General features: G+C 39.4%; 1 protein-coding gene and 1 long non-coding RNA gene across 17 annotated transcripts in view; both read left to right on the top strand.

Moving 5' to 3' along the window:
- Window positions 1–24,542, top strand: part of RGS7 (regulator of G protein signaling 7) — a 428,859-nt gene that overhangs the window by 214,157 nt on the left and 190,160 nt on the right. For all 16 annotated transcript variants that reach the window (XR_012158163.1, XR_012158164.1, XM_073338225.1 and 13 more), the window contains exon 3: window positions 2,463–2,559. Coding sequence is in view for 14 of the 16 variants with exons in the window: in XM_073338225.1 (XP_073194326.1) it covers window positions 2,463–2,559 (97 nt within the window). In the remaining 2 variants the exon portion in view is untranslated. The remainder of the gene's footprint in view (window positions 1–2,462; window positions 2,560–24,542) is intronic.
- LOC140909285 (uncharacterized) overlaps window positions 15,063–24,542 on the top strand; it is a 35,267-nt gene continuing 25,787 nt past the window's right edge. The window contains exon 1 of the long non-coding RNA XR_012158165.1: window positions 15,063–15,172. This is a non-coding gene — a long non-coding RNA (uncharacterized lncRNA). The remainder of the gene's footprint in view (window positions 15,173–24,542) is intronic.

Genomic DNA, 24,542 nt, shown 5'->3' with positions numbered 1-24,542 from the left:
TTTGACCATCAAGTCAGATGACCGAGCAGCAAACTTTGACACATTCAAGAAGGCAAGCTACTATGTCAAACGGCATCTTGTGTTTCCCAGATTAGACTTCTCAATCAAAATTAGAAGAGGATTTATTTTTATCTCCCTAATTAAGCTGTTCTATCCTTTGTATTGTTTGAGTCCATGTTGATGACTAACTGAGGAGAAATGCCTTGAGGACTGTTTCCCAAATATAATTAAATGAGGACATAATGTTTTGCAATGGAAGAGATTATACATTTGCTGAATTTAAAACAGGCAAAACAGGGGAAAAAGAATTAAACACACTCAGAATTGAGCTATGTACTGAGATATATTGAATTAGATGTTTTGGAGACTTAAATCCGAGCATTTTCTTCTACTTTTCATTCTGAGATCTCATGTTTAATATTGTACAGTGATTGTCTAAAAAAAAATCCATTTTTTGTGCTGTTGGTGTGAGATGAGACAAGTTAGGCTTTCTAATCCAACTAAGCACATGCACGAAACCCCAGCTCTGTTGTAACTAATTAGGAGGCAGGCGTTCTGTTATACCTAGATTCAGAACATCCAAACTCACTTAGACTATAATCAGTGCATACTGATTAAGTCAGTCAGTCCACAATGCTGATATTTAGAGCTTCAGCAAGGTTTTGTACAGGGGATCTTCATTTCTGAACTTGAAGTGTAACAACACTGCAGAGTCCTCTGAGGCAGATTCAATAGAACCATCCTAGGGCCAAATTCTGCTCTAGTTGTCCTAGTTACTTCAGTGGGAGACCTATGTACCCATGGTTGGAAATGGATCTTTAATCTGAAATGAAAATCTTATGCTAAAGCCAACAGACATTTTCTTCATTCAGGATTGCCATTGAGGTTAACAGTAACCTTCCCATTAACTTCAATAAAAGAAGGGTCTTCTTTATTCTTTAGATAGTAAATGCAGGGCCAGATTCCAACTCTCAGGTGATTTGTCACACTATTTCAGTTTCCTTAGTCAGTTCCTAATATCCAATTTTAGTTTAAAGAATGTGTATCCAAAGATCATGCACTGACTTCATTTATTCTTCATAAATATAATGAATATCTCCATTCCTTGGAGTTACGTTTTGAGTAACCTGAAGTTGTAAGCATTATTTTTAGTCTTCCACATCATGCTGTGCACTTCACACACAAGATATACATTGTAAGTTAACATATGTTTGCCTATACAGCTGGACCTGTGTGCTCTTAACTGAGTTGTCCATATATAATCCACGTGCGATTGCAATAAATGGGTCTCCAAGTATTCTCTGTAATCAAAAATTTTAAAATATACTTTAACATAGAGAACCAAGGATTTTCCATGGAGCTTGGATTCTATTACTAATGAAGATGAAGGACTGTACAAGGGTAAAATCATTATTAGTTGGATTATTTCATTTGTATATTTTTAAAATATATACAGAGAGAATTTGTCTAACTTGTATTTCTTTATTAATGTTTACTATATATCAGGATAAAGTTTAGCATATCTTATTCCATATATAATAGATCCACTAATCAGCCTGTCAGGATTTTGGTCATGAGTCCCTGATAAAAGGGCTTGCTCATGCTTTCATTTGTAGCCAGCAGAAGTTTGGTTTTGGCTTTAATTAGAATAAGTGCAGGCCCAGTTGGCTTGTAAAATCTAGTCAGGCATAAATTAGCTAATACAATAAAAGTACCCAAAATAATAATACAAAAGGGCTGAAGACTTTTCCTGGTAGCTGGCTGGCCAAGAAAACAACCCACATTTCTGGCTGTACTGTCTCAGTGGGAGGCAAATCACACCATGAACATTTGTCCTTTCTTTCTCTTCATCTCAAGAAAGAAGTGGGAATATAGGCTGCTATTGACTTAAAGGCTTCATTTTAGTTTCAAATAACCTTTTTGATACAGTCCTCAATCACCAAAAAGACTGCATGGGTCTTTTCATGCAAGGAAGTGAGAACTCATAACTTCCATTTAAGTCAGGGACTGGGGCTTTTGAATGGAGGAAAAAGCTTTTACAACATCTAAACCATTTGTGAATGACACTATCACAGACACCATTTTGGAATCTTTTTTTGGGGGGGGATTTAGATAGCTGCTTTAGATGCTCTAAAAGCTACTGTTTTCTTTTATATTGGGTAATATTATAACATTAATAGAATGTGAGACTCTGTCTCTAATAATGGTTGTAATCTCTTTAGAATGAAATCTCCCTGCTATGCCTCAGCATTCCTCTCTCAAGTATTGTTGGAGCACAAATTCTCATGTCATTGATGTTGTTCTTGTGGTTTATTATCCTCTTGAAATAAAAAATGAAAATATTGGGAAAAAAAGTCAAATAAAGGTAGCAGGCCCTCATTTCTGAGAGGCTGAATTAAGGTTTTCAAAGAATGGATTTCTGCTAGGAAATAATGCTGGTTTTATTTTTTCTTTATATTCAGATGGAAGATGTCATAGCACGGATGCAGGATGAGAAAAATGGGATTTCTATTCGTACAGTCAAAAGTTTTCTTTCCAAGATTCCCAGTGTCTTTTCTGGTAAGCTTCAAAGTGAATTTCATACAGTTCAAAGCACCGGTGGTGCAACGGGGTTCTTGGACACCAGTCATGTACTTAACCTGAGTATTCTAAGAAATCCACATAGTCATCTGATCTGGGAAAGAATTGACTATATTATGAATCCACTGAAAACTGGACTTCTTGGGAAAAGGGTGTGTTTCTGCTATGCATTGCAAGGAATTCACTCAAAGGCTTTTCTAGATAGTCCGGTAAATTAAGCAATGGCAATACTAGATTTACTGCAGGAAAAGGCAATTATAGGTAGGTGGCAATATTTTTAATGCACCACATTTTCATTTCAAACTAATTTGTAAGTCTGTTTTTAGGCTACAGGTGCACTGAGTATGATTCTCTATGTAGTCCAGTATCTTAACATAAGAACTGGAATATCAGCAGCATCAAAGGAACCTTCCATCCCACAATGCCATGTGTGTGTTGTAGTACCATACATGAAAATTATTTACTGACTCCCAGAGAAAATCAACTTATGATCAGAAGCATGAGGGTTGCTGTCCCTTGTTTCAGTCTAGTGGTACAACTGCAAATGTATCTGTCTTATTTGTTCATATATGTAGTCAATATCATTATTTTCATTTTTTAAAATATATTAACTACTTGTACCTTGTGGATATTTATCACTAAATTACTGACACCAATTTGCATTTATCAGTTTCTGCCCAACAGAGGTGAATTCTGGAAAAAACAAAGATGTTGAGGCTAGGACTGAGCTGTACCATGAAAGCTTTCACAGCATCTGCTCCCTTCGTAGATGGTCCTAATGAATGTTGTTAGCGTCTCTCTTTCATAAGTGCAAAAATCCACTCCATTTTTTTTAAAACAACTAGCAAAATCCTTTTCATTTTCTTTGTTTCCATTCATGCTATCAAATGACTGTAGAATTCCTTTAAAGTACATCTTGGTTCAAACCTATACTTCAGATACACTGTAAAATGGCTAATAACTGCATAGGTTCTGTAGTGGAGAAGGTGCACCCATCACATAAAATATTTGCAGAAATTTGCATCATGTAGAGCAGCACAAAATGTTCTATATACCTTAATATTTAACTTCTGGGATGTCTTTTGAACAGTGAAAAGGAGGAGTGCAGCCAAAGATATTTCCTAAGAATGGATAAAAACCATTCAGGGTTTAAAAGAGAAAAAATAGCATACAAATAATGGCCTCTGAGAAGTGGACCTTTTTCTCCCATAAGCATGTAGAGTGTGGGGTTCCCAAGAATGGATTCATCTTAATTACCTTCTCTGTCTTTCTTTGACTGCTGTAGGTCCAGACTTATGTCTACAGTTTACTTATAGGAGACATTATTTCCAAAAGTTTTTTTTTTTACTTGTAAAGAAATGGTCAATCATACTAGTGAAAGTTATATTAAAATAAGGTACCTTTTCGTCAATAGCACAGGTTCCAGTGGAAATAACAGCAACTCCTATGAAGGAGGTTTGTTCATTACACAAGTTCATCTTAATTTTTTGTCTTAAAACTATAAGAATCAGAGTTTATTGTTCCTCCTCCAAATCCTCTCTATCCCATATTATTCCAGTAACTTTCAGTACCCAATATTAACCTCCATCCCAAACATATTATATTTTTCCCGCTGTTCAAAGTATCCTCATTTCTGTGGATGCAAATGACTGAACACATGAAAATATAATTAAGTTGATAACCCACCCTCCACTGTTCCTCAGACATTCTTGTCAACTGCTGGAAATGGCCCACCTTGATTATCACTACAAAAGGCCCCCCTCCCTCCCCCACTCTCCTGCTGGTAATAGCTCATCTTAAGTGATCACTCTCCTTACAATGTGTATGGTAATTCCCATTGTTTCATGTTCTCTAAGTATATAAATCTCCCCACTGTATTTTCCACTGAATTCATCCGATGAAGTGAGCTGTAGCTCACTAAAGCTTATGCTCAAATAAATTTGTTAGTCTCTAAGGTGCCACAAGTACTCCTTTTCTTCTTAAAAGTAAAGTTTCATGTATAGTACTCCCCTCTACTGGATGGCATCAGGACTGCTTGAGTTTGTGCTAGGCCCTTTCCTGCTGATAGTAATTCTTAAGTGAATGGGTTAAGAGTTCATGTTTATGGAGCAGGAGTATCTCAGCTCTGCCATAATGATCTGCCAGTTATGAAGCTCTAGGTGGCCACAGATTTCTTAAAGTATAATGTTGTACTGGCTATGTTGACTGCTACTCCCAACAAAAGTATCCATTTATTAATTCAGCATTAAAGGGAGAAAATTCATTAATTTCAAAAAATGTGGAAATTAATGGGTTGCTTTATAGCTAAACCTGAATGTGGAGTTGTCTATCTGGAAATGGTCTGGCCAATGGGAAGATGTTAAAATGATGAGCGTATAGGTGTCATTTGAGATGCGGCTGGCTGCAAGACAATATTTGGACTTACTGAGGGCTGTGAAGTTATTGGACAAGATCATGAAGTACTGTCATTGTGTTCTGGTATCATTAACAGATCACAGAGCCAGTTCTAGGGTATTCATTTAATGAACAAACCTTGACAAATGTAATCTTGTCCCAGGCCCACAATCTCTCAGACAAAAAATGGCCAGAGAACATTTGGCTGCTGCAGGCAATCATCTATCCTACATGTTATAATAGATCTGTCCCCCTTGAAGGAATCCCACAGTTTGATACAAAACAGTGAATGAATGTAAAATATTTTCAAGCCAGGATTCTTCACTCAGAGTTGTGTTGGAGTTCTAGAGCCGTTTTGCACAGGTATTGCATAACTTTGCAACGCGCAAGCTGTGGAGAATTGTGCCCAGAGTCTTCTCTTACACAATCCATTAAAACTAAGAACCATCATATTTTAATAGGCAAATATTTATTTAATAAATATGTTTTAACTTTGGGAGTGGGCAGGGTATTTAAATATTTCATATACTTAATGGAATAAATTCAGATTTCACAGTAAAATTGACATACAATATGATGGGTTCTCTTTCTAGTTGTCCTATTTACAATTGGACAGCAAGTGGCAGAGTTAATGGCACCATGGGGACCTTCATTCTGAATGTGTGGGTTAAAGTAAAAAAGTTCCATTTATACCAAACAGTATACTTGCTCTGAATGTCCCTGTATAAGAAGTTTGACTTTATGTGAAATGAAGAATTATCCTAAAATGATTTTTATGTTATTGTCATAATTGAATAAGACAACTTATCATTCATTAGACATTTTAAAGTATGGTGTATGGCTGTTTAGTTCACAAAAGGAAAGATGATTGAAAACTATATTTTGACATGCACAGAATGAAAAAATTAGGATTTAGCCATAAAATCCTGATTACCATTTTGGATTTTCTAAAATCCATGCATCAGGTTTTCACAGCAACACTTGCCCACATTCTCACATTACATAGGTGTTTGCAAAGCAACATACTAAGAAGCTTGCAAATCTCTCAAACTGGTCAGTGACACGTCGCTAAAAGAAGAAATTGAAAATTGTCACTACAAAGAAGATTTCACAGCTTTTCTTGGAGTCTTTAAATAATCTTGTAAATTTCAGTATGAATTGAAGCTGTAAAAATAGAAGACAAATTCTGGAATACAGTCCAGAATGATGGTCACAATGTAATGGAGGAAGGTTTTTCAACTGACTAATAAAGACAGGCTAGAGCTGTTGGTCTACCACAGTTAGGCCCCGATAGTGCAAGCACTTACACCCATGCTTAACTTTATCCATAAGAGCATTCCCATTGAAGCCAATTAAACTACTCACTTACGTAAAGTAAAGCAAGTGCAATCTTGTTTGCAGGATTAAGTCCTTAAGTGACAACATTACAGTTATGCCATCAAAATGCAAGAGTGAGTTTTTCATTTTCATTTACTTGTATTGCATATTACTGATCATGACAACACCAAGTGAAATATTACTTTAAATGGCGTTCTCTTTTATTTAGAATAATGTCAAATAACTGATTATACCCACTTAACGTTTTTAAAAGCATTACAGTTTAGCAAAATTCCAAATCAAGAATTGTATCTGCATTTGATTTTTATATAGAATGTTGTGTTTGTAGCTTGTCATTTTTGTATAGGCAATCCTTTAAGATTTTTACACATACAACATCTGTGCTACTAAATATCTCTTAATGTATAATAATTACAAATGGCTGTGATAATAAAACATCAAATGCAGGATTATATCAGCATGTAAACTTTGCACAAAAGGACAATTAGCCAACATTACATTCATGTGCTCATATAGAAAAAGCACATAGTGTGGGGGGGGAGGGGCTGACATCAAATCATTATTTAATTATGCACAAAACCATTGTTTTTGTTGCATTTTTTTTGGTCTTTTTTTTTTAAGTGCAAATTTGTTATATTATCTCACAGGATCTGTTTTAAAACAGATTTTTTCAAATAATTTGAAAACAAAGAATGTGAAAATATAGACTATATATGCATTTACACTCTGTGTGTGTGTGTGTGTGTGTGTGTGTGTGTGTGTGATATTATATACTTAAGGGCCAAATGCACGTGTGGTGTAACTTTATTGAGGTCGGTGGAGTTAAACCACAGCTGAATTTGGTCCATGGATTCCAAAGTATTTAATCCCATTATGTCCTAGTTTTGTGAAAAAATCTGCTCCCAGGCTAAAACCTTGCGTGCCAAGATTCAGTCCACAAATTTTTAACAGCTGATTATAAACCTCTGAAAACAGAAATATATAACAGCAATGCTGGCCCATGTATAGGGACTCATCTGCACCTAACCTCTATTAACATTAATGGGAAGACGCACATGTGTGTTCTTCTGAATCAAGATGAAACTGTACTTCTTATTATGCAAATAACAACTACAGTTAACAATTTAATACATTATAAAATGTGTGAGAGAAAGGATCGGGCAAATTATGCATACTTGTATCCAAACACTGAAGAGGAATAAAAGCATTCTAAAAATAGCATACTTGGCAAATTCCTACTGGGACCCAGGCTGAAAGAATTACAGGAAGTTTGCCTCAGGACATTTCCTTCTCTAACATTTTACTCATGCTACCCACTAACCATTAGTGGTCACATTATGCTGATCAGCCAAATGATTGAAGTGCATTTTGATAGCCTTGTGAGAAACAGCGGTAAAAATCACATGCCTAAAAAATCCACTGTCTGCATTGTACTGTGATACACTCATATCTCACGCTAAGTGGGGTCAGGCTAGTACTTGGGTGTAAGGCCCAAGCGCTGCTGTAAGTGGTGCTTGTGGTCATTAAACATCCTATGGCACATCTAGCAAGAGCAGTGATCCTGGCCAGCTTCCAACTCGGGTAATTACTGGTTATTCTGTCTATCTAATTATCCCCCTGTAGTTTCCACTGAATGTTATTTTTCTTTCCCTATCTTAAAATGTTAGTATGCGGTTAAACAATTGTCCAGTGAGGTTGCTGATGGTAGTTTTTATAGTTTCATATATTGATATTGTTAAATTTACATAGCTTTTTGGGTTTGAGGATAAAAAGATACAGATATTTTATACTCTCTGCAAGAAGAGGCTGTTTTTCATTTTAACAGATAATTTCCAGTCTTCTTTCTCCTTATTCAAATACATGGCAGTTTTTATGTTTATTTTATACACCTGTCCTAAGATGTATTTCTCCGTGCCAGATAAGACCCTTATTCAAGATTATTTTCCACATTACTTGAGAACCAGGTTATTTTCTGATGAGATCTTCTGCCTCTAGTAGCAGCTCAGGAATGGTAGTGTCTTTCTCAGAAGCATGAGAAGAGGGTAAAATCTGTCTTCCAGGCAAAGTCCACACTTCTCAATTGCTAGATTGCCTTTGAAATCAATGGTGGTTTTTTTTCTAATTTAAAAGACACCCTCAGAATTTTCCTCCTGCTCATGTTTGAAAGAAAAAAAACACAGCTGCTCTTTCAGTGATTACATGGATTGCCCCATGTGCTCTGCAGCAAATTGGGCCAAAGTTCTGAAGCAAGGTCCCCCTGGCTTCTCTGGAACTGCTTTACGGAATTCTGCAGCAAACTGGAAATTCTGCAGCAGGAGCAACCAGATTTTAAGAATGAAGGTGTTTAATGCACTAAATGTGAAAATGAGCAGTACAAAAAGGATAGAATCCTTGTGTCATTCTGGATTTCCAATACATTTATTGTTTGCTGTACCCAAATCTGAAATTGTAATTTGCTGCTAAAATATAGAATCTATTCAGAAAATGCTTCCCTTAAAGTTGTGCATCATTACACAGTTTTCATTCACAAGTGGACAGCTCCTTCAAATGCCTTTGTAGTAAATTTGACATATACTGTATTGCTTGTGGCCTTTTGTTGACCTTCAACCAGATAGACCACGTAAAATAGGCTCTTTGGGGCAGAGATTTGCCTTTTTATCATGTTTGTATAGTGTCTAACATGCTGTAAAAGTATTAGGTGTAGTACCTCATTCGAATCTTGAGAATTTCATAATCATCAACACTTACTCTTAAAAAATATCTAGACACAACAAAAGGCGGTATTCATTTTTGTAACTAATCGGCTAGCGAATATGTGCATGGATCATTGCCCACAGCTGGATGGAAGTAGAACTGCCAGATCATGTCACTGGTTCTACATTGCTAACAGCTAATGGAAATTTCCCCAAATCTCCTGAGGGGATTACAGGAGTGTCTGGCTTATTTGACCTCTTCCCTTCCAGTTTGCTATTCAGGGTCTACACAAAGAAATGTCAAAATAATGGGAAGATGACAGGAATGGAGCAATAATATGTAGAACAGTGGATTGAAAAGCAATGAGAGATTCCTAATTTCAATTAAAATAGGTAATTTTATTTTAAAAAGTATATAGAAAACAGAAACAGTTTATCTGATAGGTTAATCATATATATATATATATATATATATATATATATATATATATAAAATGTGTATGTGTATACGTCTTTAAATGATCTTTCTGTGTATCCCTCTTAACACACCCAGCGTTCTTTACAGTGCCTATCTGCATCACTGATGCACACTGCTCAGCAGCACCAGGTTTGTAGTAACTAAGCAGTCGGTCAAAGCAACAAATATGGTAAGGAATAATAGAACCTTTTATAGAAGTGTATATAGAGCACATTCCTAATGCATGAACTTCCTGTGGTCATACATTAATGCCTCATGGCACTCTGGGTTCCACAAAGACACAAAGTGGTGAGGAGACACATGTTGGCCTGCACCAAGCACTTACGGTTTCCCAAAGCCTTTGTGCAGAGAAAGATGCTAGCCTGCTTGCCAGCGTCCAGTTGGTATTGGGAGTCCACATTGTAATGAAGGACATTCTAGCTGACTTGTGTATTGTCCAGCTCCCATTGTTTTTAATGTGCTAATATGTTCCACCCCTCAGACCTCTGGGAAATCTGACGGTTATGCTGTAAAATACATGATTGATATCACACATTTGTTACCATTTCCCATATTATGGTGCAATGCTGTGTATAGTTTGTACAGGGCTGGTGTACTTTGAGTGATAATTTAGGGCATCTAGTATAATATGGCATATTTCCATACAAGTTCCTCTGTAGAGTATGTTACTGGGCTCAGAGAAGAGTAACTCATACCTTGATTAGTGCTGTACTCTCTGCTAACAATTATTTTATAATGTTGTTAGACTAAGATACGCTTTTGACAGGTTCCCCTGGGATCTGCAAAGTTCTCGTTGCCATCTTAGTTTTGCTCCATAAGAGGAAGCTTACAGATTCAATCCTGCACTTCTCATGAACTCCTTTTAATGGAACTTTTGGAAGTAGAATGAATCCAGTGGAAAAACATGTATGCCAAATATGCTATGCTACTATATAGCTAATGCTTAACTATAAAAGCAGTCGCAGAAATTGGCGTCTCATACACAGCAGTTTGCTTCATATAAATCTCTCTTGAAAAATATCTTCTATAAAGCCCCTCAGTGATAACCTTGAAATAATAATCGAAAAAAATCAAACTTCAGTGCCATGAAATTGCACTCTCTGCCAATGCATTGTTTGTGTCTCAACTGAAATCTCTATATTGCAGTTGAATTGTAAGCTCTTTGTGGCAGAGATTCAATCATGTTTATAGTTTCAATAGCTCCAAGCATGCTGTTGTAGGTCTATACATAAGTATCCAAGATGGTGACTGAGGATGAATCCCCAAAGCCCCTTTTGAAGCTTTGAGTGCTTGATCTTCAATTCTAAAATTCAATTTAGCCATTTCTAAGTGTCCAAATAAGCTTTTGTGCTTAGCAGTGAAGCTCAAAATCACAGGGCTTGAATTTTCAGAAGGCACAAATCTAAAATAGTGGTGTGCTGTGATATACAGCCTGCTGTGGTTCTGCTATGCTCTTAAGGTGAAGTGAAAATAATCTTATTAACCTGTTTTCATTTGTAGCATTAATTTGTGTAGGTACATAATGCAGCAAAACATACAGATCTGAGTGGTTGCTGTGTCTTTTTTGCCTTAACGTTTTGATGAAAGAAAGTCTTGCAAGAGGTAAGGAAAAAAGAGGGGGCTTGGTATTATTGTCTCCTTAGATTTAATATGCCTTGTGAGAATGAAGCTGCCAATCTAGCTGCCTCTTAATCATTTCCACAATCAACAAAGCTCTCATCACACCAAAAATTCTAAGTGTATTTTCAACTAATGTTGATTGGAATATCAGAAATTGATAGGAGATGAGTGATTTGCATAACACAGGGTTCATCTCTAGGGCTGTGAATGAATAAAAACTTGTTTGAAATAAATGTAGGAAATATGACATATGAATCATAGCGATTGTGAAGAGCACTGAGATCATTTTTGTTTTAACCAAAGGCACACAGCAAGCAAATGGAATAGTCTAGCTGTTCAGATCTGGATTTGGGCAAAAAGAAGCATTCATACTTTGCAGGTGATGCAACGCAGTAATTGGTTTTCTTTTGGCAAAATTCATATTGAAGGCTTCATAGATCATCATAACATGGCATATTTGTTTAAGACAGGATGTGATGGTGCCATGCAGCCTTTGTGGTAAACCACCGTATACATTTATGGAGATCTAAAATATATAGTACTCAGATACCATTGGTGGTGAGTGTGATATATCATAAAAATGGAGGTAAATAGTAAAATGCACATGCTATGCTGTGCATAGAGTTGAATCTGTGTTTGTACAGTGTCTAGTACAAAAAGGTGCTGCTGTTCCATGACTGTGGCTCACAGGTCCTACTGCAATACAAATAAATAATAATTGAATCAACATTGATCTAGGAATCTTTGAGACCCAACGTGAACCATAGGAACTCAGATGGATATGCCCAGTTGCAGTTCCTTTTCAGTTCCATTTGGAAGTGAATCTTAATCTGGGATGTACAGTAAGCAAAATGTCACTTTTGATAATCTTCCCTTTTTCCCATCTACCAGGGGCTGGGTTGCCAGATCAGTCTGTTCCAGCGTGCCTATCCAATGCTTGTTCCATTTTCACTCCATTCTCCCATGCACAGTCTAAGCACTGTTTTCTTGGCCTCCTCTTGTTCCCCACCCACAAACTCTAGTCTCAAATCCTTCCTGTCATCCATCCTTGGTATGTGCCTGTACCATCTCAGCCTCATCTCTTGCAGCTTCTGCTGATAACACAGACCTTGCTCTCACTCCTGATGATGTGTTTCCACATGTGATCCAGCAATGTCACACCTCTCACAGCCCTTAAACATCTCATTTCAATGGCTTCAGGTCTTCTCAAGTACCTCTCTCTCTTGTCTCGCTCACGTCTCTGATCAGTACAGAAGAGCTGGTCTTACCATGGTTTTATACAGCTGTCCCTAAATAGTCTGAGCATCCATTTATCATAAATCACTCCACTTATCTTGTGCAGAGTTCCCCATGCTCAGCAACCTTGTTTGCAGTTCTCTGTCAATATCTACATTTGCTGCTAACCAGCCCCCATAATACTTAGGCACTTGCCCTCTATGTTGATATTATCTGGCTTGGTTCTGTATGAGTCATACATATGAATGCAGTCTTTTCTTTACTCATTTTGGGGCCATAGTTTTAATTCCCTGTTCCAGGCATCAATCACCTGGACTAAATCTTCCTCTCTGTCAGCCATTAGGACAATATCATCTGCATAGATCAACTTGGTACTACCTCCCATTTGGATTTGCTTACTTCTGATGTCCATCACTATTATGAATAGTAATGGACTAAGTGCTGATGTCTGGTAAAGCGCAACCTTCACCTCAAAACTCTGTTACACTGAAGGGCATCCACACTTTTTTGTCATGGAATTGTCACACAACACCATCTGGACAAGGTCCTCTGCTATGCCATAGAATTGTAGCAGATGCAGAGGCAGAGGCACCAGCAGTTGCCTAGGTAACTTGACATTTCTCTCAGCTGCTTTTCTACCAACTGTCTTGTGATGAAAATACCACCTGTTGTCCCTTTTGCTTTTCTAAAATCAAACTGCTCCTTCCCTAAAAATGGGCTCCACATATTGGTGAATCACTTCTGATATCATTTTTTAAAGATGTTAGACATTCCTCTTTTAAAATAAATCATGGGTAGAAGAAGCCTTCTCTTTATTCTGTTTTTAAATTCAGTGGTGGTGTTGGCCAAGACATCTCAATGCAACCCCTTAAAAAAACAGGGCCTTGTCTTAGTGGACTGAATGGGGTTTTCCCGTCATATCCAAACACTGTGTACAAACTAAGCACTGAGATGTCAAGAACAACTAGTTTCATTTGAAGATACAATGAGGTTTGCAGGTGACTATTTCCACACAGTCCAGAGCAGTGTGGACTGAACAAAAGCATGGGTGTGGAAAAAGTCAAGCCTGAAAGCTTTATGGTACTTTGTGTTGGGATCCCAGATGTGTGATGAGTAGATTTTGCTTTGGGTTGCATCCTTTCCTTTCGCTGGCCACAAAAATCTGAGTTTATTCTAAACAATGCAGGTGAAACAAGACATGAGTATGTGATAATCAAGTGGAAACATGTTTATGCTAATCTAACAGTAGCACATTTTGATCACCAGGCAGGGCTTATCATTTGGTATCCATGGCATGTGCTTTGCTGTCAAGTCAGCAAAAGCTGCAAGAGAGGCAGACAGATGGTGCAGTTAGCCCCAACATAGGAGGTATGTTTTTTGTAGAAACCTTATTGGTTGTCCTGGGAATTAATGATATCCGGAAGTGAGAGTTGTCACAATTTAAGGCATTGATGATAGGAGAGGATGAAGAGCACAGGTAGTCATTAGAAATGGCTCCTCTAGAGTCTAAGGGAAAGTGAGAGGACGCCGCTCCTCTTTTCCTTATCCTGAAAATACAATGTATATACAGTCTCATGGGTGTTACTACACAGTTTTGGTTACATTGTTGAAGAATTTACCAAAACTTCATCATCCTATCTACTCGCAATTGTTTCAATTTCTGGAATAATAGTATGTGATCATGTAATGAATGACTATATCATAATGCATATGCACAAGGGGGACTGAATTAAAGTTGCACATGCAACCTTAACTCTGGAATTTCCTAACTTTGAGTGCTTGACTTTGCAACCCTAATGTTCTTTGAACGTAGCTTGTTATTTATATATAATATAAAACTTTATATATGTGGTAGTTGGGGGAGGTGTGTATACTTACTGCTTTTATGTACATATAGTGTAGAGTAAAACTTGTACAAGAGACCACTCTTATTAGGCAACACCTTCTCTTAATTGACTCCTCCAAAATATCTCCAGATATGAACTGTTACCTGGAATAATAACTGCACACTGTGCCTTTTCATTTGGAGTTTGAATATTTCTTCTCTTAAAAGAGCATCTATTCCTAACTCCATTCCTTGGAGTCATGAAATTTTCCTACTGATCCCAGAACTTGATCATTTTCCTGTTACCTGATAGCCTTAAAGACCTCAAACTGTTGTAGTCTTTTAGTTGTGAATACATTAATAATATTATCAAGTAGTGTGTGAAAGAGTGTTTTGGGAGGAAAACCGTACTACTCCTTTAAAGGACAGACTGGAGCCTGCCACCTGGGGATAATAAAGGAGATGCGGTCCCTGCCCTGTTGCTGATCCATGTAAAGAGGAACAGGAAGTGGTGCCATACAGAGAAGGGAGCAGAAGCTGGGCAGTTGCACGTCCAGGCGCTGGGAGACAAGCCTAACTTGACTCAGGAACTTGGGTGTGGACTGTAAGTTTGGGAGCCCTGATCCAGGCTCCTGATGAATTGTTCATTGTAATGATTCCTGACCTGAAACCTTATTTTTTTTAAAAGGAACATGGCATTTTGTTTATGTGTGCCAACTTCTCCTTGCCCATGGGCTGTTAAATATTAAATTAAATTAAATAGCTGCTCCACGTGGGGAAATTAAGGTGGGCCACATCTGCATTGCTGATCTAGCCCACAAGGGGGCATATGGGGACTGCCCACATCTTTACACCGTGCTTTATTTAAAGCATTGGTAGTGTGCTCAGCATTGCACTCGCTGCAGTTTCTATCCCAGAGAGCTGGCAATCTCAGTAGGCTGACGGGTTGCACTGAGAGGCTGAGAAGAAAATACTGTCATATTGCCTCTCCTCTTCTGCAAATGCTGGGTGAGTGAATCAAAGCATGAATCACAGTGGCTACCTGCAGCTTTCGTACAGCTGTCTAGGGGCAAGCTGCAGAGAGTAAAGAGCTGAACACTGGGAACTGGGTGACTCAGGGGATTAGTAATAAGAAAAAGTGTTTAATCTGTCATTAGTTCTGATCTCACCCATCTGAGTAATGATCAAAAGTTGTTACCACCTGATGACTGTTCAGTGCTGTGTGTGAGAAGAGTTGATGGGCTCACTGACATTACTAGGGGAGACACTTCCCTGTTAAAAATAAACAAAAAATACAATGAAATCCCCACAAGAATTGACAGTCTCAGAAGAGAGACAAAGGCCTGACACCTCATTCAGTTTAGGTGATCCCTTGAGAGTAGCGTAGGGTTGCATTATATGTGAATGGAAATTCCTGTATCCGTCTATTCTTGTTGCCAGATTACCCTTTCCTGGGATAAAATGGCCATGTGGGAAAAAAGCCAATGGTCCATCCCCCAGGTCCTTGATGTCTTGGTTTCTGCTGAATGCCATGTCCATAATGATATGGCAGTTCCTCTCTTCCCCTCCCCCTCACTACACCTGCAGGTGAAGACCCTCTGTATCATCACCAGATTCTGTAGGCCTAATTATGTCCTTGATAACATCTGTGCAATCTCATTGTTTTTAGGTTAGGCCCTGTATTACAACTGCGGCCTTCTGTGTATAGGTATGACTGGTTGGATCATAGTAAACGATGTTGTTGATGCACTGGAAATAATGGAATCCAGCCTGCTTAGCTGCGCTGGCTCTGCACGCGTAGTCAGAGTAATATGCAGATGGAGCTAGTCTGAGTAAGAAGTGGCATTTTTTACATTACCACTTTTCAAACCAGGACTTTTTGAAGATGGTGGTTGGTGAATATTCTGGAGAAACTGTCTATTCCCAACAGAACAGCTGTCCTTAAGGTGATGGAGTCATTTTCCCTTCCATGCAAGTTATTTGATCACCTCCTTAGAAAATCCCCAGTTGGGATTCAAATGTTCATGATTTCTCCAGAGTTAATACGTTTCAATGCTGGGTTCCGCCTCGTGTTGCTTTCTGCATGCTCCATATTTTTGGTGTATAGACGAGAATAGCTTTATCAACTGGATTCTTACGATTGGGGCACATTGTCTGCTACAGGGTACTGAGAAGAATACTTGATGACCTATGAGAGAATCTAAGAGCATTGTAGCCACTACCATTTCAAATAATAATGCAGATACTTCAATCTGCTCAAACTTCCAACTCATATTGCCTTTTTGGTTTGTCTTGGCCTGAATATAGGGATTGAACAGTAAATAAAGACAGGGAGGTGCATTAAATGGTATTTAAAACTTTACATGATTCTTATTATTTTATTGAAATCAGCTTAGTGCCCACATTACAATCCTGAGGCTCAGCATGTCCCTGTGACAAGTCTTACTTGGCTGTGATTAATGGTAGCTGGATGCTGCTTTTATTAAATGCAAAACTGTTTCCAGTATCTTTAGCATCGAGAGAGGATGCAGCCCTCAAATTCAGGTTTTTAAGCAGTGCGTGTATTAATATTGGTCCTTTCATTATAAGAACTAAAATCTTTCCAGGGTCAAACATCTAAAAATATATAAATACATCTTATTTATAGATAGTCATTTTCCTCCAAAAATACTTTTTTTTTCTTTATGATTACCTTACAACCCAGTTGGTATTCCCATCTGGAGAAATGGGAGAAAATATAATAATGGAAATCTGAGGGAATTTTGCAAAATTGTAATAGAGACTTAAAAGTGACTTAATAAGTCATATTTAAAAGTAATCTATGTGGAAAACAGTCACTGTATCTGTCAGGTCTCTTAAACCAGGAGATATGAAAAGCTTATTTTCAGAGGCATTTGCAGCAGAGGTGGGGCTAAAAGTTGTACGCTGATGGGCAAGAACATTTTAAAAATTGCTGTCTTATCATGAGATGGGAGATTATAGGGGATGTCCAGTCTGATTTGCTGTTAGTCTATGGTTTGAATCAGAGTTTCCTCTCCTTTCCAAATACTGAATGGGGACTTCCAGCTCAGCATGTTCCCAAGAAAATAGCTGCAGGTTTTGCTGATCATAGATAAGAATTTGTTAAAGTAACTTTTCTTAACATATTGTTTTGTCATGAAAATACATTTTACCCCTCTTTCTTGGGAAAACTCTAAGTCCCTATGTCCAGTAGAAGTAAAGGGACTGATGCTGAGAGCTTCTGAAAGGAGTTCAGAGAACCAAAGCTCTGTTAGGGCCAAAATCTTCTGTGATTTACAACCCTTATTACTTTGACACTGATTCTCCTGATACTGGATATAGGTAAATCCCAATGAAGCCACATTTTTTAAAATTTTTAATTATTCTTAATTCCAACCAGAAACTAGTGGCTGCTTAGCAGAGCTTAAGAACTACACTTTGGCTAGATCTATGCCTGTACATTAATGTCAGTTAGAGGTGTGATTCTTTACGGTTTTTTTGGAGAACTCGCTGTATCACAGTGGTTCTCAAACTTTTGTACTGGTGACCCCTTTCACACAGCAAGCTTCTGAGTACGACTCCCCCCCTTATAAATTAACACCATTATAAATGCTGGAGGCAAAGTGGGGTTTGGGGTGGAGGCTGACAGCTCGCGACCCCCCCTGTAATAACATCACGACCCTGAGGGGTCCCAACCCCCAGTTTGAGAACCACAAGGTGGGCTTGCTGGAATAACTACACTAGAAAATACTTTCTAGCGTAGCCAAGACCTTGGAAGAAACTAAGAATGTGGCCTCCATGAGAACCAGGTACTGAAGCAGACGTATGTTCCAAAGTTCTAGGAAAAAGGTATTTCTCAGCCATCACCTTGATACCTCATGATGTTTACTCTGCTTAATATTTTTGCTGGATGACAATATACGGCAACATTTGCTTCCCTCAGGTGACCTCACGATGAGTAACGTTAGCTCGGCAGCCCCACCAATGGCTCAGTGCTGATCTTAAACAACCCTGTATCACACCAATGCAGCAACAAACTCAAAATTTTCACTGTTTTTCATTGGTGTAGTAACTGGCATGAGTTAGACCAGGAAATAAATCACTTAATAATTTGGTTGGATCAACAAAAATTATCTTTACATTTGGAAGGAAAATTCCAGTGTTTATTTATTAGTTGACTAAGGAAGAATGTACAGAGTTGTGGTCTATCAATGGACAAAGGACACTTAAAGCAGACACCTACCCAAACTAAAACCCCAGATCCACACACCTCTGAACTTTGTGGAAATTTGAAATCTGAAATAAGACCTGGATATGAAGACAGTAGTCTTGTAAGCACTTACATACATACTTGCAGGATCTGGGCCTACTCTTGCAAATGGTTTCTTTCTTTATAATGGGCTGAGCCAATGGGATTTCCTTGTAATGGGCTGAGCCAATTTGCTGCAAAGCTTAGGCTATTAAAGACATAGATCCAGATCAGAATTTTGTGGCTTGACTCCACCTCTTCCCTTAGCAAGAGGATGTCTTATCACTTCCTCAATAGAGTGATCACAGAAACAACTTTTCATTAGTTGCTCTGAGTTTGAACCAGAAAATTCTGATTGGATCCAAAAGAACAAAAAGATGCTTGTGAGTAATAGATTTTTAAAATGTGATGTATAAAAATTACAAGCCAATTTATTTTCTTACTGATGCCTGTTTATCTGTGGAATGTAGCATTTCAGCTGTATTTATTGATAGTAATTCAGGTTGTGCAGTGGGTTAGGAATCAGACTGTGAAGCCAGCATCATATTCAGTTTTGCAGCTGCAAAACACTTAATCCTTCTGTGACTCTGTTTCCCCTCCCATAAAATGAGGGTAAAGTTTACCCACCTTTCTGAAGCACATTGGACTCTCGGATTAAAAATGCTGTGCTAACTAATTATTATTGGTTTTGGTGAGACAAGAATTGCAAAGAAATAACTATAGAAACATTTAAAACTTCTACTTCATGTTAAACTCCAAAACCTGCACTTTGCAATAAAAATTAAAAGCAAACCCATAAAAGCTACGGTTAAGTCAGTCTGGCATGTAAATATTGTACAATAGGGTTTATGATTACCATGGACAAAAGCTGTGACAGATATGGCAATTTTCTGCAATGTTCTGGACAAACCTTATTGAATTAAGTTAAACCTTATTGAATTAAGCTTTTGTATTATTCTGGGCCAGGATTTGTATGTAATTCCAAGGAGGAAGGCAATCAGAGCCTCCTAGGAACTAAGAACAGCAGGGAGTGATCAAACAAATTCACTTAGGTTGTAACATTGTCTGGCTATGCCAAAAGAAGGACATGAGACATTTGACATGGGTTTAATCAGTCTGGCAGATAACAGTGTACAGTGCAGGTAACCCCATGTTTACTCCATAATTACCCAGGGGTCTTTTACCAGCTCCCCCTCTTTTTCCATCCATGTCCCTCTGGCAAATCCATTGTTGGGACCTTACCATACCTGGGGTGAGGGGCTTCCACCAGCTCCTCCTATTTTTCCTTCCCAGTCTCTCCAGCAAATCCATTGCTGGGACCTTACCATCCACCCCTACCTCATAGGAGGGTTAAGGTGGGCTATAAGAGTGGGGGGTTGGCTCCCTGCAGTACCAATCATAGGAGTCCCCAACCACCCCCCATTCGTTCCTTTAATGAACACCTCTTTTTAAGTCCTTTTCCAAGCCATTTATCCAGTCACTGTATACCTTTCCTATGGAGTACCTGCGCTGGTCATCCTCCACAAGGAGGTGCCAGCAATTAGTTTGGCTGCCTCCTCCCCACGCCCAGTCGGGTTCCCAGACATCTTCTAATGCCATCTTCTATATCAGTTAAAAACATGACATAAGTTGGACAGCTGAACCCAATGCTCCTGAAACAACTCTGCTGCCCCATATACTATGCCAGGATGTGAAATTACTGTCCATCCTATGGTCCCAAGGATTTTGGCCACCTCCCTGTTCACATACCTCCTTGCCTTGTCCACCCTAGGTGGGGGTTCACGACTCCCTGGCCAGACCCTGCACTGAAGCATGTCTGACAAAATCTTGTTAACTCATGGAAAAAGTTAAACTGTCAGCACCAAGTCCCTCCTTGCCCTGAGCATTAGTTCCACCCCTTTAAGCATTCCCAAATCGTTTTCCCCAAGATGCACCACAATTATATCTGGGGGCCGCTGATGGGCCAGCACAGCATATAGCATTGGTATTAGTTGATCCCATAACATGCCTCTCCTTGCATGCCAACTGAATATCACATCATCACAAAAGCCCAGTTCCAAACCCTTGGGCAACCTGGGCACATGCCTATGGGCCCAAAAGATAATACTGTGCCCGCAGAGCCACACCACTGTCTTCATGGCTGGTCGTCCAGTATCTGTAATGAGATTACGACAAAATAATGCTGATTTACCGCCTGAGGTCTTACATACATTTGGTACCTATCCGAATGCCAATGCCTGATTGCCTCTGCTCCCATCCCTAGCTATGCTGCTGCCATTGCTACCCCGATTCTGAATGAGTGGGAACCAAATTCATGGGCTGGCAGCCCCAACCTCATCAGCCCCCATCTCAACACGGTAACAAATTGATATGTTGTGAGGGGACTCCTGTCACCATGCATAAAAAGGGGGCCTTTCCCCCTTGGCCATATAACGCTGTAGGCCTTCAAAACCCAAACTGGGCAGACCCCAGGTTCACCACCTTGATAGAGAATCACAGATTCACCCCAGCCAACTTGATCTGTCTTTGACCTTTGAAAGTGTAATATCACTGAATGCTCATGCCATTATATATCCTGCAGTTGCAAAGCCCTTCCCATAGAGTCCCTACCGGACCCAGGTACTGGCTCACTGTTCCTGAAAGCACCAACAAATGTTGTCAAGAATGCAGCCCTGAACAAGGCCACCTCCTGTCCTTTATGACATATGTTGCCGAGGATCTGCACAAGATCCCTAAGTTTGTAAACTTTGAAGGGATGATGGGAATCTACCCTGGGGCCACTGGTACTCGACCACCCAGCCCCAAAACCTTCAAATTAAAAAACTACTGCAAGGATCAGGATAACCATTTAGTCTACTGATGAATGTAATGGCAAAAAGGTGATCTGAGATTGTGGAGGATGCCAATTGATGGTTTTCCAATGACAGCATGTGCTGCAGCACCTGTTCCTTTGTAATGGCCCATATTGCTGACCAGCCTTCCTGATCCTGAAATTGCATGAAATCATTAAAACTTCTCTCATAGCCCTGCCATGTTCTTGGAGCAAATGATCTCCACACCACACTGACAACCATTCTACGCCACGGCTCCATAGCTCTAATGGCATCTGCATGGGTTCCTGGCTGGCTCCTGGTGCCAACTCCAGAAATCTGTGGACCTAAAAATGAGACAAGGCATGTGCTATGCCACTGTCAACCCCAGAGGGGTTATGAAACAGTGTAATTCCCTGGAGCCTTTCCGGGGCCAAGAAAAATCACCCCCCTGAGAGCTGCAAGTTTCAGTGCTGTAAAGCATCAGTGCACCAGCACTATTCCCCTCAAGGGGGTAGGTTTTTTACAGCACTAGGAGCGGTCTCTCCCAGCGCTGGTGCTGCAACTACAAAGCCATGTTAAAGTGCTGCTGTGCTTCACATTGCTAGTGAAGACATACCCTTAGATTTGCTGCCTTTATCCTGGGACTGAAGTGGGGGGAAGGGCTCCCCGTCCTACTCCCTGATCATCACCCTGCTTTGCTTCCATGTGAAGCCGAGTAGAGCTGAACACTGGAGCCCTCCTACCTCAGCCTTGGTCAGTGTCAAAAGGAAGGCTCCTGGCCCTGTGCTGCTCCTTTTCAAACCCTGAATTCCCAGGGAATGAGTCAGTGACCACTCTGCCCCTTTTGCAGCAGTTTTCATCTCCCCCCATAAAGCACTGGTCCCTTCACTCGGCCAGACCAGCAAAAAAACCCCAACCCTGATAAAAAGTGCAGGGCGGTCACCTGCAGACAGGTACCACCCCTTGGAGAGGCTTGCGTATACTGCTTCATACTGGATTGTCCAGATACTAACAGACAAAGAAAGGACTTTTGGATAAATAGCCTGAGTTTAAACTGAGTCAGGACCTACTTTCTGATCCAGCAAATGGACAGGATCTTCTGTCCAAGAGAGGCCCCAATCCTTCCTCGGAAGAATTGGAGGGGCTTGACCTATTCCTGAGGGGAGGGGAGCAAAAGCTGTATGAACTTGTAACTACAGGGAACATCTCTTTCCGCTTTGAAGGACTGTTCATTGGCCCGAGCCCTTGCTGGAGTTGCAGTGGTCTATGGTAAGCTTATTAGCATGCATATTGGTTCTTTTGTTCTTTTTAATATGTTTTCTCTGTAATGCTTCTACCTTAAGAATTACTGTGCTTGCTTAGTTAGAGCTGTGGTAACTTATATCGGCAGGCAATTGCACTCTTTATAGCTGCGGAGGAGAAGGCAAAGCAGGTCTGCTTAGACAGTCTGACTTGCTAGGGAATTCACAGTGTAGGCAAGGAACTGTGCAGCCCGGAAAAACCTCAGTTAGGAAGGAGAGAGGGACATGTCTCTGTGCAAGAGAGACAGTTGGGAAGATGGAAGCCTGGGAATGGGTGCCTTTGCTGGGGGGAAGAGGAATACAGATACAGTTGGCCAGAACTATGACAATAGCTACATCAATGAGCAGATTATTAATGATATAAAAAGCTGTTGTTCATGACTGAAGAGTGCACACATATAATAATGACTCTGGCAATTGATTTGTTCAAACTCATTAGCAAATACAAATTATAATGAGTTTCCTGATTTTAAAAGTGTATAAGGGAGTGTTATTAGAATCCCAAAGTAATGGTTGGTTTGCAGAAATTATCACCCTTGACAAGACACTGCACTTGGGAGGCTGAAGAGGGAAGCACTATTGATGTAAGGGAAACATATAACCAATGAAATATAAACAATGTTGATAATTCTCAGGCACCTGTAATTTTAAGTGATTGTTTCTAATAGAAAGGAGTGCAAAGAATAGCTGTTTGACTCCATCTGTGCCCTTGATGCTTCCATGGCAACGGGGCTGTTTGTTTAAATAGCATGGCAGTTTACTGGCAGAACAATTCAGAACTGCAGAACAGGGGTATTATTTGAGGAGGCAGGTTTGCCACTGTATTTGTCATCCCTAACTTGGCACTTGACCCTGAGAGGAGCTAGACATTCACTGCTTACACAGAGACCAGAGGGGAGCAAGTATGTGTTGAGGGGCAATGGATTCCCAGGACCAGACCCTTAGTGAGTGTGAATAGTGGATTTGTTAGAATATGTAATCCATTCCAGAATTGGTATTGAGTAAATGTACATGCTGTGGGTTTTCAGAAACTGTCCCACAAACCTACATCCAGTTACAGACAAAAGGAAAAAAGCCCAGCATAGAGTTCTGAATGAGTTTTCCTGGGAGAAAAAAGTAACTGGAAAAAATCTTCCATTCCAAGAAATATGCATATATTGCTTTAAATCAGAAGCTCGTAGTAGTAATGTTGGCACCGTTTTTGTTTTTAAAGTGTATTTTTGTATGACTACATCACAATCCTAAAATTGCCACAAAAGTGCCCAGGTTTTCATTTTCAAAATATGGTCCCAAAATTTATGATTCTTTCTTAGACAGAAATTAATAGGGTTAATTATAGGTAAAGATCCATGTAAAACCACATGTAGGTATACAGATACAAACAGTTATTTCATGCAATATAGGATATGCACAAGTACTTGAATATAGAATTATTCTACACAAGTACATATATGCAGGTATCTGGTACTAAAGTAACATAATAAGAACATAAGAACGGCCATACTGGGTCAGACCAAAGGTCCCTCTAGCCCAATATCCTGTCTTCCAACAGTGGCCAATGCCAGGTGCCTCAGAGGGAATGAACAGAACAGGTAATCATCAAGTGATCCATTCCCTGTCACCCATTCCCAGTTTCTGGCAAACTGAGGCTAGGGATACCATCCTTGCTCATCCTGGCTAATAGCCATAGATGGACCTATTCTCCATGAATTTTGAACCCTGTTATAGTCTTGGCCTTCACAACATCCTCTGGCAAGTTGTTCCACAGGTTGACTGAGCATTGTGTGAAAAAATACTTCCTTTTCTTTGTTTTAGACCTGCTGCCTGTTAATTTAATTGGTGACCCCTAGTTCTTGTGTTATGAGAAGAAGTAAATAACACTTCCTTATTTACTTTCTCCACACCAGTCATGATTTTATAGACCTCTATCACATCACCCCATAGTCATCTGTTTTCCAAGCTGAAAAGTCCCAGTTTTATTAATCTCTCCTCGTAAGGCAACCATTCCACACCCC

This window comes from Lepidochelys kempii, chromosome 3 (genome assembly GCF_965140265.1).
Source record: "Lepidochelys kempii isolate rLepKem1 chromosome 3, rLepKem1.hap2, whole genome shotgun sequence".
In the NCBI taxonomy this organism is placed as follows: Eukaryota; Metazoa; Chordata; order Testudines; family Cheloniidae; genus Lepidochelys; species Lepidochelys kempii.
The sequence above is the reverse complement of the archived record's forward strand: the minus strand, read 5'-3'. Positions and strand labels throughout refer to the sequence as shown.